The sequence below is a fragment of the Scyliorhinus torazame genome, chromosome 2 (assembly GCF_047496885.1).
Source record: "Scyliorhinus torazame isolate Kashiwa2021f chromosome 2, sScyTor2.1, whole genome shotgun sequence".
In the NCBI taxonomy this organism is placed as follows: Eukaryota; Metazoa; Chordata; class Chondrichthyes; order Carcharhiniformes; family Scyliorhinidae; genus Scyliorhinus; species Scyliorhinus torazame.
Window position 1 is genome coordinate 401,891,089 of NC_092708.1, and position 15,358 is coordinate 401,906,446.

The 15,358-nt window shown below is 54.8% G+C and overlaps 1 protein-coding gene across 3 annotated transcripts in view; it reads right to left on the minus strand.

The window, feature by feature from the left end:
- Nucleotides 1-15,358, minus strand: part of tmem63c (transmembrane protein 63C) — a 536,405-nt gene that overhangs the window by 332,171 nt on the left and 188,876 nt on the right. For all 3 annotated transcript variants that reach the window (XM_072494521.1, XM_072494522.1, XM_072494517.1), the window contains one exon: nucleotides 13,530-13,766. In XM_072494521.1, the coding sequence (XP_072350622.1) occupies nucleotides 13,530-13,763 (234 nt within the window). In that variant the 5' untranslated portion in view covers nucleotides 13,764-13,766. The remainder of the gene's footprint in view (nucleotides 1-13,529; nucleotides 13,767-15,358) is intronic.

Sequence of the window (15,358 nt, forward strand, 5' to 3'; positions counted from 1 at the left end):
TGGGGCACAGCGTCTGGGACCCTGATGTGGGGCACAGTGTCTGGAGCCCTGACGTGACACAGTGTCTGGGACCCTGACGTGGGGCACAGCGTCTGGGACCCTGATGTGGGGCACAGTGTCTGGAGCCCTGACGTGACACAGTGTCTGGGACCCTGACGTGGGGCACAGCGTCTGGGACCCTGATGTGGGGCACAGTGTCTGGAGCCCTGACGTGGCACAGTGTCTGGGACCCTGATGTGGGGCACAGTGTCTGGAGCCCTGACGTGGCACAGTGTCTGGGACCCTGATGTGGGGCACAGTGTCTGGGACCCTGACGTGGGGCACAGTGTCTGGAGCGCAGTTTCCAGCTGAATGATTCTGAGTCAAAGTTTCTAACCGCAAACTCTTACCGCAGATATGTTTGCTGTGGTTCCAATTGGTATTCAGGAACCTTGACACATCACCTCGTCTGCCATCCTTAAAGTGTTCTAAATAATTACATTCCGTTTTTAGATATATTTTATTAACTTTACCACCAGTTCATACACTATTTTAAACGTTAGGATTGGAATAAATCTTAACCACTTCCCAGATACTCACCAAACTGCGCTTTTCCTGTAGCGCACAGTCCGATCCAATTCCAGGTGACAGGGTAAAAAGATCCAATTCCAGGTGACAGGGTAAAAAGATCCAATTCCAGGGTGATAGGGTAAAACAAGCAAAAGGAAAGGAAGGCCTCACTCCCCTGTCGCACCGGTTTCCGTTTAAGTAAAGGGGGCTCAGATTGGGTTTTTTCTAATTAAATTCCAATTTCAGAAATGAAATAATGGATCTGAGCTTCTGCAGCACCCACCCAGTTAGAAAAGGAGCAAGTCCCTCCCACAGTGAGACACAGCTCAGAGAAATTACCTTTCCGTTCTCCGCATGTGTCCTTGACAGTTTCCAGTATTTGATGTTTATATTTCAGTTTTCCAGCATCAGCAATACTTTTCCATTCAGTAATCAACTCTGGAATATTCTGCAGGTTTTACAGTGTTCCAGTATTCTTGGACACAGGACAAAGCTACTCACAGCTCAGGTCAGGAAACAATGGGCGGGATTCTCTGGTCCTGAGGCTAAGTGTTGACGCCGTCGTAAACACCGTCGCCTTTCCCGATGGCGCAACATGGCCTCCGGAGCAGCGATTCTGACCCCGACAGGGGCCCAGCACGGCACTGGAGCGACCCTCGCTGCTCCAGCTGCCGATCCCATCGTCAGCTAGGCACTGCGGGTCTGCACATGCGCAGTGGGACCGGCGGCATTGTGCGCAGGTGCAGTGCAGCCGGCGCGATTGCCGCGCATGCGTGGTGGCTCCCTTCTCCGCGCCAGCCCCGACGCAACATGGCGTAGAGACCCCCAGCCCAAGAGGCCGGCCCGCCGATCGGTAGGCCCCGATCGCAGGCCAGGCCACAGCGGAGGCCCCCTCCCCCGGGGTCGGACCCCCTCACCCCCCCACCCACCCCGGATGGATGCATGCTGAGGTCCCGGCGGGTAAGACCACACATGGACAGTGCCGGCGGGACTCGGATTTCCGAGTCCACCCCGGGCAGAGAATCGCCGGGACACACACACCTCCGGAGAATTGGCGGACCGCCGTCGGGGCAGCGTCGCGCGCGCCCAGCCCAGTGTGGGCTGAGAGAATCCCACCCAATATGTCTGGGTGAGGATTGGGGACAATTGCTAAGACTTTGGCAAACTTATATAAAAAATGGCCAAAAAGCTACAAACACACCGAGGTGCACCCCACGCAGAAGGCCGGTTTTCAGACACACCGAGGTGCACCCCACGCAGGAGGGCGGTTTTCAGACACACCGAGGTGCACCCCACGCAGGAGGGCGGTTTTCAGACACACCGAGGTGCACCCCACGCAGGAGGGTGGTTTTCAGACACACCGAGGTGCACCCCACGCAGGAGGGCGGTTTTCAGACACACCGAGGTGCACCCCACGCAGGAGGCCGGTTTTCAGACACACCGAGGTGCACCCCACGCAGGAGGCCGGTTTTCAGACACACCGAGGTGCACCCCACGCAGGAGGCCGGTTTTCAGACACACCGAGGTGCACCCCACGCAGGAGGCCGGTTTTCAGACACACCGAGGTGCACCCCACGCAGGAGGGCGGTTTTCAGACACACCGAGGTGCACCCCACGCAGGAGGGCGGTTTTCAGACACACCGAGGTGCACCCCACGCAGGAGGGCGGTTTTCAGACACACCGAGGTGCACCCCACGCAGGAGGGTGGTTTTCAGACACACCGAGGTGCACCCCACGCAGGAGGGCGGTTTTCAGACACACCGAGGTGCACCCCACGCAGGAGGCCGGTTTTCAGACACACCGAGGTGCACCCCACGCAGGAGGGCGGTTTTCAGACACACCGAGGTGCACCCCACGCAGGAGGGTGGTTTTCAGACACACCGAGGTGCACCCCACGCAGGAGGCCGGTTTTCAGGTCGGAAAAGCAGGAAACAGGTTTCCAGAATGTCGTATAGTTTGCAAACCGCAGGGCAGCTGTTGTTTAATTGCTTTCTACCAGTTTCCCACCCGCAAGCTGCTGTATTGTCAGGCTGGAGGCCTCTCGGGCAGTAAACACAAGGTCACAGCCAAGCTTGAGTGGGCTGCTCTTTCCGGGGGCCGGTGCAGACACAATGGGCCGAATGGCCTCCTTCTGCACTGTCATTATGACAGCAGGTACTGTCAGGTGGTGGGAGAGACTATGCGGACGGCGGACAGGATCCAATGACGGTAAGAGGGTAAGACTGTTGCAAAAGGTGGAGCACTAGATATGGGATGAGGGTTACTGGGTAGCTAATTGGCCCGGTAGCACAGTGGTTAGCACTGTTGCTTCACAGCGCCAGGGTCCCATGTTCGATTCCCAGCTTGGGTTACTGTCTGTGCGGAGTCTGCACATCCTCCACCTCTCCGGGTGCTCCGGATTCCTCCCACAAATCCCGAAATTCATGCTTGTTGTGTGAATTGGACATTCTGAATTTTCCCTCTGTGACCCGAACAGATGCCGGAGTGTGACGACTAGGGGATTTTCACAGTAACTTAATTGCCGTGTTAATGTAAGCCTACTTGTGACACTAAAGATTATTATTAAAAAATGTATTACATAGAACATAGAACATACAGTGCAGAAGGAGGCCATTCGGCCCATCGAGTCTGCACCGACCCACTTAAGCTCTCACTTCCACCCTATCCCCATAACCCAATAATCCCTCCCAACCTTTTTTGGACATTAAGGGCAATTTAGCATAGCCAATCCACCTTACCTGCACGTCTTTGGACTGTGGGAGGAAACCGGAGCACCCGGAGGAAACCCACGCAGACACGGGGAGAACGTGCAGACTCCACACAGACAGTGACCCAGTGACCCAGGCAGTATTGGGCCTGGGAAAACATTCCTGCTCCTCCTGATCCACCAGCAGTGATGTAAATGCACTGACCTCATGGATTCAGCCCTTCTCTCCTTTTACCTGCTGAATTTCCTGTGGCCAAAATCAGTTAAAGATAGATCCCATCCTCACTTCAGTTTATGGTGAACAAAGAAAAGTACAGCACGGGAACAGGCCCTTCGGCCCTCCAAGCCTGCGCCGACCATGCTGCCCGTCTGAACTAAAATCTTCTACACTTCGGTTTACCTCCCTGACGAAGGCTCAGAACGAATGAGGAGAATTTCTGGAGGAGAGAGGAGGTAGACTTGGGCCAGACTCGCTCCAGTTTAGAAGAACGACAGGCGCCCTCATGCAAAGGTTGTGGAGGGTCTTTGTTAGGATAGAGACACAGAGGCTGTTTCTACTGACTGAGCAATCCAGAACATGGGGGCACAGTCCCAGAATCAGCTTCAGCCAACTGGAACTCAGCTGTGGGGAAATGTCTCCATTCAGAAGGTTGTGAATCTTTGGGATTCACTCCCTTGGAGAGTTGTGCATGCTCAGTTATTGAATATATTCAATATTTCTAGAGACTCGGAATCAAAGATGTGGAAATAGTATGGGAAGGTGGAATTGACGTGGAAGAACGGCCATAGTTTTATAGAAGCAGAGTAAGGGGCTGAATGGCCCCCTCCAGCTATTATTTCTTATATTCTTACTATGATATTTAAATGACCAGCCCACGTCCGGCTGGAACTGGAACTAGTTGGGCTTGAGGCAGGCACGGTTCGTGTTTCTCAACCCCTAACCTGGCACCAACTCACCCATTTCTTGGAGGCTAAACTTCAGGACCAGCTGTGTGTGGTAGTACCAGGTATTGCGGTACCTAAGAGGCTGATGACCATTGGTTAGACCCAGGAGTCTACCATTGGCTGTATTATGTAGCTCCACCCTGACAGGCGGAGTATAAGAACCGGTGCCGTCCCAGCAGCCTTCACTTTCTGTACCGAAGCTGCTGGGGAACAAGTTCTAGTAGATTAAAGCCTTCAGTTATGAAATCACTTTGTCTTGAGTGTAATTGGTCACGCATCAATTTAACCTACTAGAATTAAGCTGGAAGGATGGATCTCCGAATCAAACCGGAGTGCCTACAACTCAGCCCCCACGCGGAGAACTCGGCTGCAATATTTAAACACTGGATGGCGTGCTTTAAAGGCTGCCTGGAGACGGCCGGAGGCACCCCCACTGAAGGACAGAAAATGCATCTCCTGCGCTCAAGGGTCAGCCCTGGGATCTACCCCCTTATCGAGGAGGCGGAGAACTATGATGCCGCGATCGAACTGTTGGAAGGACATTATATCCTTCCACGCACGTCTACGTGCGTCTACGCACGTCTACGCACGTCACCTGCTTGCAACTAGATGGCAAAGCCCCGGGGAATCGTTGGAAGATTTCTGCTGGGCGCTACTGGTGCTGGGCCGAAACTGTGGCTGCCCGCATGTTTCGGGGAGCGAGCACACGGAACTTTTAATCAGGGATGCTTTCGTAGCAGGTATGAGCTCCTCAGATATCCGCCGAAGACTGCTAGAAAGGGACACCCTGGGACTTAGAGAGGCACGGGCCCTGGCAGGGTCCATGGACGTTGCCTACAAAAACGTGCAGTCCTATGCTCCCGACCGCACGGTGGCCCCCTGGGCTGCGTGGCACCCCGCAGCGGCAGCCCCACAGACCTTCCCCCTGACCCCGCAGGCCTGCGCTGCGAGACGGCACGCTAACACCGCCGGGCCCCGCTGTTTCTTCTGCGGGTAGGCAAATCATCCCCGCCCGCGCTGCCCGGCTCGCACCGCCGCCTGCAAAGGGTGCAGCAAGAAGGGCCACTTTGTGGGGGTCTGCCTGACCCGCGCCGTGGCCGCGGTGTCCAGCGACTCCGGACAGCCGCGGCAACCCCCCCTTCAGGCCCCGACCAGCCAGTGCTCACCGCCACCCCCCTATCCTAGGGCCACGTGCGACCCACGGGCGCGGCCATCTTGCCCCCCGGACACCACGCTGGATGGGTGGGCGCCGCCATTTTGTCCAATCCCGCCGCCATCTTGTCCATCCCCGGACACCATCTGCGACCCATGGGTGACGCCATCTTGGATGGGGCCCCAGGCCCCCAGCTCGGCCGACTACACGCTGCCCGATCAGAACTCGCAACTGCTGGACTTCCGGGTGCGGCGATGACCAGCTGAGTCGCACGTTTCGGCAGCTCCCTGTGAAACGGACTTTTGGGCTCTTGATAGGAGCCCCAACGGCAATTTTAACGGCTGAAAACACCGTGCGGTAAACCAGAAGGGTGTTCCCCCTGGACACGGATGGAAAAAGGAGAGGAAAGTGGCCGGATTGCAGCGGATCCTTTGGAACAACGGCAAGGAAGGCAAGCAGAAACCAAGATGGCGTCGGAAGGTGGCAGTTTCATATGGGGCCCTGAACAACAAGAGTTTTTGAAACGCTGCGTGGAGGAGATAAAAAAGGAAATGAAGAAAGAATTGTTGGCCCCGATATTACAGGCGATTGAAGGGCTGAAAGAGGAACAAAAGACCCAGGAGCAGGAGCTTCGGGTCGTGAAGGCGAAAGCAGCAGAGAATGAGAACGATATACAGGGCCTGGTGGTGAAGTCGGAGATACAGGAGGCACACCAGAAACGATCTGTGGAGAGGTTGGAGGCACTGGAAAATAACGCAAGGAGGAACAACTTGAGGATTCTTGGCCTTCCTGAAGGTGTGGAGGGGGCGGACGTCGGGGCATATGTGAGCACGATGCTGCACTCGTTAATGGGAGTGGAGGCCCCGACGGGTCCGTTGGAGGTGGAGGGAGCATACCGAGTTATGGTGCGAGGACCGAGAGCAGGAGAAGCTCCCAGAGCCATAGTGGTGAGATTTCTCCGTTTTAAGGATAGAGAAATGGTCCTTAGATGGGCGAAGAAAACTCGGAGCAGTAAATGGGAGAACGCGGTGATCCGCATTTATCAAGATTGGAGTGCGGAGGTGGCGAGAAGGAGGGCGAGCTTTAATCGGGCCAAAGCGGTACTTCACAAAAAAAAGATAAAGTTTGGAATGCTGCAACCGGCAAGACTGTGGGTCACATATCAAGGGAGGCACCACTACTTTGAGACGGCGGATGAAGTGTGGACTTTTATTGTAGAAGAAAAATTGGAATGATTGGACTACGAAAATGAACGTTTGGACAAAGTGGTGGGACGAGTGGGGGGGGGGGCGAAGAGGGATTGTATGATTAATCCTGCGGTATGGTAACTTTTCTTTCTCCCACAGGTGGTGATGGGGGGAGGTGGGGAGGGAGAGGAGATGGGGCGTTGGCCATGGGAGGCGGGGCCGAGGGAGAGGCGCGGGCTTGGTTCCCGCGCTATGATAATTATGGCGGGAATAGAGAAGCAGGAAGGAGGGGGCGCCGCACGGGGCGAGCCGTGATCACGGGGGGAAGCCGAGGTCAGCCAGAGTTTGCTGACTTCTGGGAGCAACATGGGGGGAGTAATTACGCTAGCGGGGGGTCTAGCGGGGGGGGGGGGGGAATTACTGGGTTGCTGCTGCTGGGGAAAGGGGGGAGTGGGTGCGGGAAAGGATGGGCGGGGGGGCACCGTCTGGGAGAAATACAGCCGCGTGGGAACTGGGCGAGAAGCTGGAAAAAGATGATGGCTAACCGGCAAGGGGGGGGGGTGGGAAGCCCCCCAACTCGGCTGATCACGTGGAACGTGAGGGGGCTTAACGGGCCGATAAAGAGGGCACGAGTACTCGCACACCTTAAGAAACTTAAAGCAGATGTGGTCATGTTACAGGAAACGCACCTGAAACTGATAGATCAGGTTAGGTTGCGCAAAGGATGGGTAGGGCAGGTGTTCCATTCGGGGCTGGATGCGAAAAATTGAGGAAAAGGGGAGCAGCGAGGGAAATAGGGGGGGTGAGAGACGAAAATGGAGAGACGGAGCGGGGAGCGGAGAGAGTGAATGAAGTGTTTAAGACATTTTATAAAAAATTGTATGAAGCTCAACCCCCGGATGGGAGGGAGAGAATGATGGAGTTTTTGGATCGGCTGGAAATTCCCAAGGTGGAAGAGCAGGAAAGGATGGGATTGGGAGCACAGATCACGGTAGAAGAAGTGGTGAAAGGAATTAGGAACATGCAGACGGGAAAGGCCCCGGGACCGGACGGATTCCCAGTTGAATTTTACAGAAAATATTTGGACTTGCTCGCCCCGCTACTGACGAGGACCTTCAACGAGGCAAAGGAAAGGGGACAACTGCCCCCGACTATGTCAGAAGCAACGATATCGCTTCTTTTAAAGAAGGAAAAGGATCCGCTACAATGCGGGTCCTACAGACCAATCTCCCTCCTCAATGTAGATGCCAAGGTCTTGGCCAAGGTAATGGCAATGAGAATAGAGGAATGTGTCCCGGGGGTGGTTCATGAGGACCAAACTGGGTTTGTGAAGGGGAGACAGCTGAACACGAACATACGGAGGTTGTTAGGGGTAATGATGATGGCCCCACCAGAGGGTGAAATGGAGATAGTAGTGGCGATGGATGCCGAGAAAGCATTTGATAGAGTGGAGTGGGATTATCTGTGGGAGGTGTTGAGGAGATTTGGGTTCGGAGAGGGGTATGTTAGATGGGTGCAGCTGTTGTATAGGGCCCCAGTGGCGAGTGTGGTCACGAATGGACGGGGATCGGCATATTTTCGGCTCCATAGAGGGACAAGGCAGGGATGTCCTCTGTCCCCATTACTGTTTGCACTGGCGATTGAGCCCCTGGCGATAGCGCTGAGAGGTTCCAAGGGATGGAGGGGAATACTTAGGGGAGGAGAAGAACACCGGGTATCTTTATATGCGGATGATCTGCTACTATATGTGGCGGATCCAGCGGAGGGGATGCCAGAAATAATGCGGATACTTGGGGAGTTTGGGGATTTTTCAGGGTATAAATTGAACATGGGAAAGAGTGAGCTGTTTGTGGTGCATCCAGGGGAGCAGAGTAGAGAAATAGAAGACCTACCGTTGAGGAAGGTAACAAGAGACTTTCGTTACCTGGGGATCCAGATAGCTAAGAATTGGGGCACATTGCACAGGCTAAATTTGACGCGGTTGGTGGAACAGATGGAGGAAGATTTCAAGAGATGGGATATGGTAGCATTGTCAATGGCAGGGAGGGTGCAGGCAGTTAAGATGGTGGTCCTCCCGAGATTCCTTTTTGTGTTTCAGTGTCTCCCGGTGGTGATCACGAAGGCTTTTTTCAAAAGGATAGAAAAGAGTATCATGGGTTTTGTTTGGGCCGGGAAGACTCCGAGAGTGAGGAAGGGATTCTTACAGCGTAGTAGGGATAGGGGGGGGCTGGCACTACCGAGCCTAAGTGAGTATTATTGGGCCGCTAATATTTCAATGGTGAGTAAGTGGATGGGAGAGGAGGAAGGAGCGGCGTGGAAGAGATTAGAGAGGGCGTCCTGTAGGGGGACCAGCCTGCAGGCTATGGTGACAGCCCCATTGCCGTTCTCACCAAGGAACTATACCACGAGTCCGGTGGTGGTAGCTACACTGAAGATTTGGGGACAGTGGAGACGACATAGGGGAAAGACCGGAGCACTGGGGGGGTCCCCGATAAGAAACAACCATAGGTTTGCCCCGGGGGGAATGGATGGGGGATATGGAATGTGGCAAAGAGCAGGTATAACGCAATTGAAAGATCTATTTGTGGATGGGAAGTTTGCGAGTCTGGGAGCGCTGACCGAGAAATATGGATTGCCCCAAGGGAATGCATTCAGGTACATGCAATTGAGGGCTTTTGCGAGGCAGCAGGTGAGGGAATTCCCGCAGCTCCCGACACAAGAGGTGCAGGACAGAGTCATCTCAAAGAAATGGGTGGGGGACGGTAAGGAGTCGGATATATATAGGGAAATGAGAGACGAAGGGGAGACTATGATGGACGAACTAAAAGGGAAATGGGAAGAAGAGCTAGGGGAGGAGATTGAGGAGGGGATGTGGGCAGATGCCCTAAACAGGGTAAACTCGTCGTCCTCATGCGCCAGGCTAAGCCTGATTCAGTTTAAGGTATTACACAGGGCACATATGACTGGAACACGGCTCAGTAAATTTTTTGGGGTGGAGGATAGGTGTGCGAGGTGCTCGAGAAGCCCAGCGAATCATACCCATATGTTTTGGTCATGCCCGGCACTACAGGGGTTTTGGATGGGGGTGACAAAGGTGCTTTCAAAAGTAGTAGGAGTCCGGGTCGAACCAAGCTGGGGGTTGGCTATATTTGGGGTTGCACAAGAGCCGGGAGTGCAGGAGGCGAAAGAGGCCGATGTTTTGGCCTTTGCGTCCCTAGTAGCCCGGCGCAGAATATTGCTAATGTGGAAAGAAGCCAAGCCCCCGGGGGTGGAGACCTGGATAAATGATATGGCGGGGTTCATAAAGTTAGAGCGGATTAAGTTCGTCCTAAGGGGGTCGGCTCAAGGGTTTACTAGGCGGTGGCAACCGTTCGTCGAATATCTTGCGGAAAGATAGATAGGGGAGAACAAAGAAGGCAGCAGCAGCGGCCCAGGACTTGGGGGGGGGGGGGGGGGGGGAGGGATGGGGGGGGGGGATGGGGGGGGGGGGTGTGGCCTGAGACAAGGCAGTTGCCAATTAGGGCTAGTTTTTATTTTTTGTTATTTAATATTTATTTATTTGTTGTTTTTGTTTAAATTTAAAAAAGGTCATTATTATCTGTGTTGTTACAATGTTGTGTAAAGGATGCACAATGCACTGTGTTGGTTGACCAAAAATTTTCAATAAAATATTATTTAAAAAAAAAAAAGAACTCGCAACTGCTTCATCTGGCCTCGGTGACGCTGGACCAAAGTCGACCTCGGACACTCGCAACAGCAACAACGACGGTCTTCATCAACGGCCACGAGGCGTCTTGCCTGATTGACTCTGGGAGCACGGAAAGCTTTGTTCACCCCGACACGATACGGCGCTGTTCACTTGTAACCCACCCTGTAAACCAAAGGATCTCCCTGGCCTCCGGGTCACACTCGGTGAGGATAAAGGGGTTCTGCCTACCGAACCTCACTGTCCAAGGCAGGAAATTCAACAATTTCCGCCTGTACGTCCTGCCGCACCTCTGCGCGGCTACCCTCCTGGGGCTCGACATCCAATGTAACCTGCAAAGCCTGACCTTTAAATTCGGCGGCCCTATACCTCCCCTTACTGTCTGCGGCCTCGCGACCCTTAAGGTCGACCCGCCTTTCCTGTTTGCGAACCTCAGCCCGGATTGCAAACCCGTCGCCACCAGGAGCAGGCGGTACAGTGCCCAGGACAGGACCTTTATCAGGTCAGAGGTCCAAAGGCTGCTGGGGGAAGGGGTCATCGAAGCGAGCAACAGTCCCTGGAGAGCTCAAGTAGTGGTGGTAAAGACCGGGGAGAAGCATAGGATGGTCATTAACTACAGCCAGACCATCAACAGGTTTATGCAGCTGGACGCGTACCCTCTCCCCCGCAGATCCGACCTGGTAAACAGGATTGCGCAATACAAGGTCTTCTCCGCGGTGGATCTCAAGTCCGCCTACCACCAGCTACCCCTCCGTAATAGTGACCGCAAGTACACGGCCTTCGAAGCAGATGGGCGGCTCTATCAATTTTTAAGGGTTTCCTTTGGTGTCACTAATGGGGTCTCGGTCTTCCAGCGAGAGATAGACCGAATGATTGACCGGTACGGCTTACGCGCAACGTTCCCGTATCTGGATAACGTCACCATCTGCGGCCATGACCAGCAGGACCACGACACCAACCTCCGCAAATTCCTCCAGACCGCGAAAATCCTTAACCTGACATGCAATAAGGATAAATGCGTGTTTAGCACCGACCGTCCAGCCATTCTAGGCTACGTAGTGCGAAATGGAGTTATAGGCCCCGACCCCGAACGCATGCGCCCCCTTATGGAGTTCCCCCTCCCTCACTGCCCCAAGGCCCTGAAGCGCTGCCTCGGGTTTTTCAGCTATTATGCACAGTGGGTCCCCAACTACGCGACAAAGCCCGGCCCCTGATCCAGTCCACAACCTTCCCCCTGTCGACGGAGTCCCGCCAGGCCTTCAGCCGCATCAAAGCAGACATTGCAAGGGCCACGATGCGCGCCATCGACGAGTCCCTCCCCTTCCAGGATGCATCCGACGTAGCTCTGGCCGCCACCCTCAACCAAGCAGGCAGGCCCGTGGCCTTTTTCTCCCGTACCCTCCATGCTTCCGAAATTCGCCATTCCTTGGTCGAAAAAGAGGCACAAGCCATAGTAGAAGCTGTGAGACATTGGAGGCATTACCTGGCCGGCAGGAGATTCACTCTCCTCACGGACCAACGGTCGGTTGCCTTCATGTTCGACAATGCACAGCGGGGCAAGATTAAAAACGACAAGATCTTGCGGTGGAGGATAGAACTCTCCACCTTCAGCTCCGAGATCTTGCACCATCCGGGGAAGCTAAACGAGCCTCCTGATGCCCTGTCCCGCGGCACTTGTGCCACTGTACAAGTGGACCGCCTCCGAGCCCTCCACGAGGAACTCTGCCACCCGGGGGTCACTCGTTTCTTCCACTTCATCAAAACCCGCAACCTGCCCTACTCAATCGAGGAGGTCAGGACAGTCACCAGGGACTGCCAAATCTGCGCAGAGTGCAAACCGCACTTCTACCGGCCAGAGAGGGCGCATCTGATAAAGGCTTCCCGTCCCTTTGAACGCCTCAGCATGGACTTCAAAGGCCCCCTCCCCTCCACCGACCGCAACACGTATTGCCTGAACGTGATTGACGAGTACTCCCGGTTGCCATTCGCCATCCCCTGCCCAGACATGACCACAACCACCGCCATCAAGGCCCTCCAGGGTATCTTTACACTGTTCGGTTTCCCTGCGTACATACACAGTGATAGGGGGTCCTCCTTTATGAGCGACGAATTGCGTCAATTCCTGCTCAGCAAGGGCATTGCCTCGAGCAGGACGACCAGTTACAACCCCCGGGGAAACGGGCAGGTGGAGAGGGAGAACGGAACGGTCTGGAAGACTGTTCTACTGGCCCTAAGGTCCTGGCCCTAAGGTCTAGGAATATCCCAGTCTCCCGCTGGCAAGAAGTCCTCCCGATGGCCCTCCACACCATCCGGTCGCTGCTCTGTACAACCACCAATCAGACACCTCATGAATGTCTCCTTGTTTTCCCCAGGAAGTCCTCCTCCGGGACCTCGCTCCCAACCTGGCTAGCGACACCCGGACCCATCTTGCTTCGGAAGCACGTGCGGGCGCACAAGTCGGACCCGTTGGTCGAGAGGGTCCACCCGCTGCACGCTAACCCCCAGTACGCCTACGTGGCGTTCCCTGACGTCCGGCAAGATACAGTCTCCCTTCGGGACCTGGCGCCTGCTGGATCCCCGCGTGCTCCCGAACCATTACCCCCACCCCCACCAGCAGTGGGAGGGGTCAGTACTCCCGCCGCTCCTGCCTTGGCCCGCCCACCCACCGACGCCCCCGACAGGCGCCCCCCCCCCCCCCTCCCTTGTCAACCGTTTGCCCCAACAACGCCGCCTAGGGGTGACAAAGCTGCCAGGGAGGCCGAAACCACGCTCCCGGGGTCGCAACCACCGGGACCCCCACCAGAATCACCACCGAAGCTCAGACACTCCAGAAGGACGACCAGGCCACCCGATCGACTGATTGCTTCGCTGTGACTTTAACTGTTGTAAATATCCTCGACTGCACGGTACCTCCATACCTGATCATACCATGTTAAAGGCGATTGTTACCACTGGCCACCACCCCTGCCAACTCTTTTTTTTAAACAGGGGGTGAATGTGGTAGTACCAGGTATTGTGTACCCAAGAGGCTGATGACCATTGGTTAGACCCAGGAGTCTACCATTGGCTGTTGTTACGTAGCTCTGCCCTGAGAGGCGGAGTATACGAGATGGTGCAGTCCCAGCAGCCTTCACTTTCTGTACCAAAGCTGCTGGGGAACAAGTTCTAGTAGATTGAAGCCTTCAGTAATTAAATCACTTCGTCTTGAGTGTAATTGATCGCGCATCACACTGAAATATGGGAATCAGGTTAGCCCAAGAATAGAGAGAGGTGTCTCCATACCAGCCAGACGATGAAGTTGATGGCGAGTACGGTGGGGACTCCTCCAAAGGACAGTCCCTGAAGCACAGTACTCCGGGATCGTGCACTGTAACAATGTTCCATTGTCCCATTGGCCAGTGAATCCAAGAGGTTGAGCAGTCCCATGTTATGGCCAAGGTTGTTGCTCAGAGGAGGCGAGGAGCGGTGAAGCGGAGAGTTATCCATCTGGGGAATGCTGTCAGTGTTCACGTTCATCACCTGTGGATAGAACAAAAGACAAAAGCAAAAGATAAATATTTGAAGCAAAGGCCAATGTGGGGTTAAGGTGAGACAGAAAGGTAGTGGGATTAGTTTGGGATTGGCACAGGGGTATGGGATTGGCACAGGGGTATGGGATTGGCACAGGGGTATGGGGAGAGAGCGGGGCAGTGGGATTAGTTTGGGATTGGCACAGGGGTGTGGGAGTGAACGGGGTAGTGGGATTAGTTTGGGGATTGATTCAGGGCTATTGGGAGAGAGCGGGGCAGTGGGATTAGTTTGGGGATTGATACAGGGCTATGGGGAGACAGCGGGGCAGTGGGATTAGTTGGGGGATTGATACAGGGCTATGGGGAGAGACCGGGGCAGTGGGATTAGTTTGGGATTGATACAGGGCAATGGGGAGAGAGTGGGGCAGTGGGATTAGTTTGGGATTGATACAGGGCTATGGGTAGAGAGCGGGGCAGTGGGATTAGTTGGGGGATTGATACAGGGCTATGGGGAGAGAGCGGGGCAGTGGGATTAGTTTGGGATTGACACAGGGCTATGGGTAGAGAGTGGGGCAGTGGGATTAGTTTGGGGATTAATACAGGGCTATGGGGAGAGAGCGGGGCAGTGGGATTAGTTTGGGGATTGATACAGGGCTATGTGGAGACAGCGGGGCAGTGGGATTAGTTGGGGGATTGATACACGGCTATGGGGAGAGAGCGGGGCAGTGGGATTAGTTTGGGATTGACACAGGGGTGTGGGAGAGAGCGGGGCAGTGGGATTAGTTTGGGATTGATACAGGGCTATGGGGAGAGAGCGGGTCAGTGGGACTAGTCTGGGATTGACACAGGGCTATGGGGAGAGAGCGGGGCAGTGGGATTAGTTTGGGGATTGATACAGGGCTATGGGGAGAGAGCGGGGCAGTGGGATTAGTTTGGGGATTGATACAGGGCTATGGGGAGAGAGCGGGACAGTGGGATTAGTTTGGGGATTGATACAGGGCTATGGGGAGAGAGCGGGGCAGTGGGATTAGTTTGGGATTGACACAGGGCTATGGGTAGAGAGCGGGGCAGTGGGATTAGTTTGGGATTGACACAGGGCTATGGGGAGAGAGTGGGACAGTGGGATTAGTTTGGGATTGATACATGGCTATGGGGAGAGAGCGGGGCAGTGGGATTAGTTTGGGATTGATACAGGGCTATGGGGAGAGAGCGGGGCAGTGGGATTAGTTTGGGATTGGCACAGGGCTATGGGGAGAGAACGGGGCAGTGGGATTAGTTTGGGATTTATACAGGGCTATGGGGAGAGAGCGGGGCAGTGGGATTAGTTTGGGGATTGATACAGGGCTATGGGGAGAGAGCGGGGCAGTGGGATTAGTTTGGGATTGATACAGGGCTATGGGGAGAGAGCAGGGCAGTGGGATTAGTTTGTGACGGATACAGGGCTATGGGGAGAGAGCGGGGCAGTGGAATTAGTTTGAGATTTATACAGGGCTATGGGGAGAGAGCGGGGCAGTGGGATTAGTTTGGGGATTGATACAGGGCTATGGGGAGAGAGCGGGGCTGTGGGATTAGTTTGGGATTGATACAGGGCTATGGGGAGAG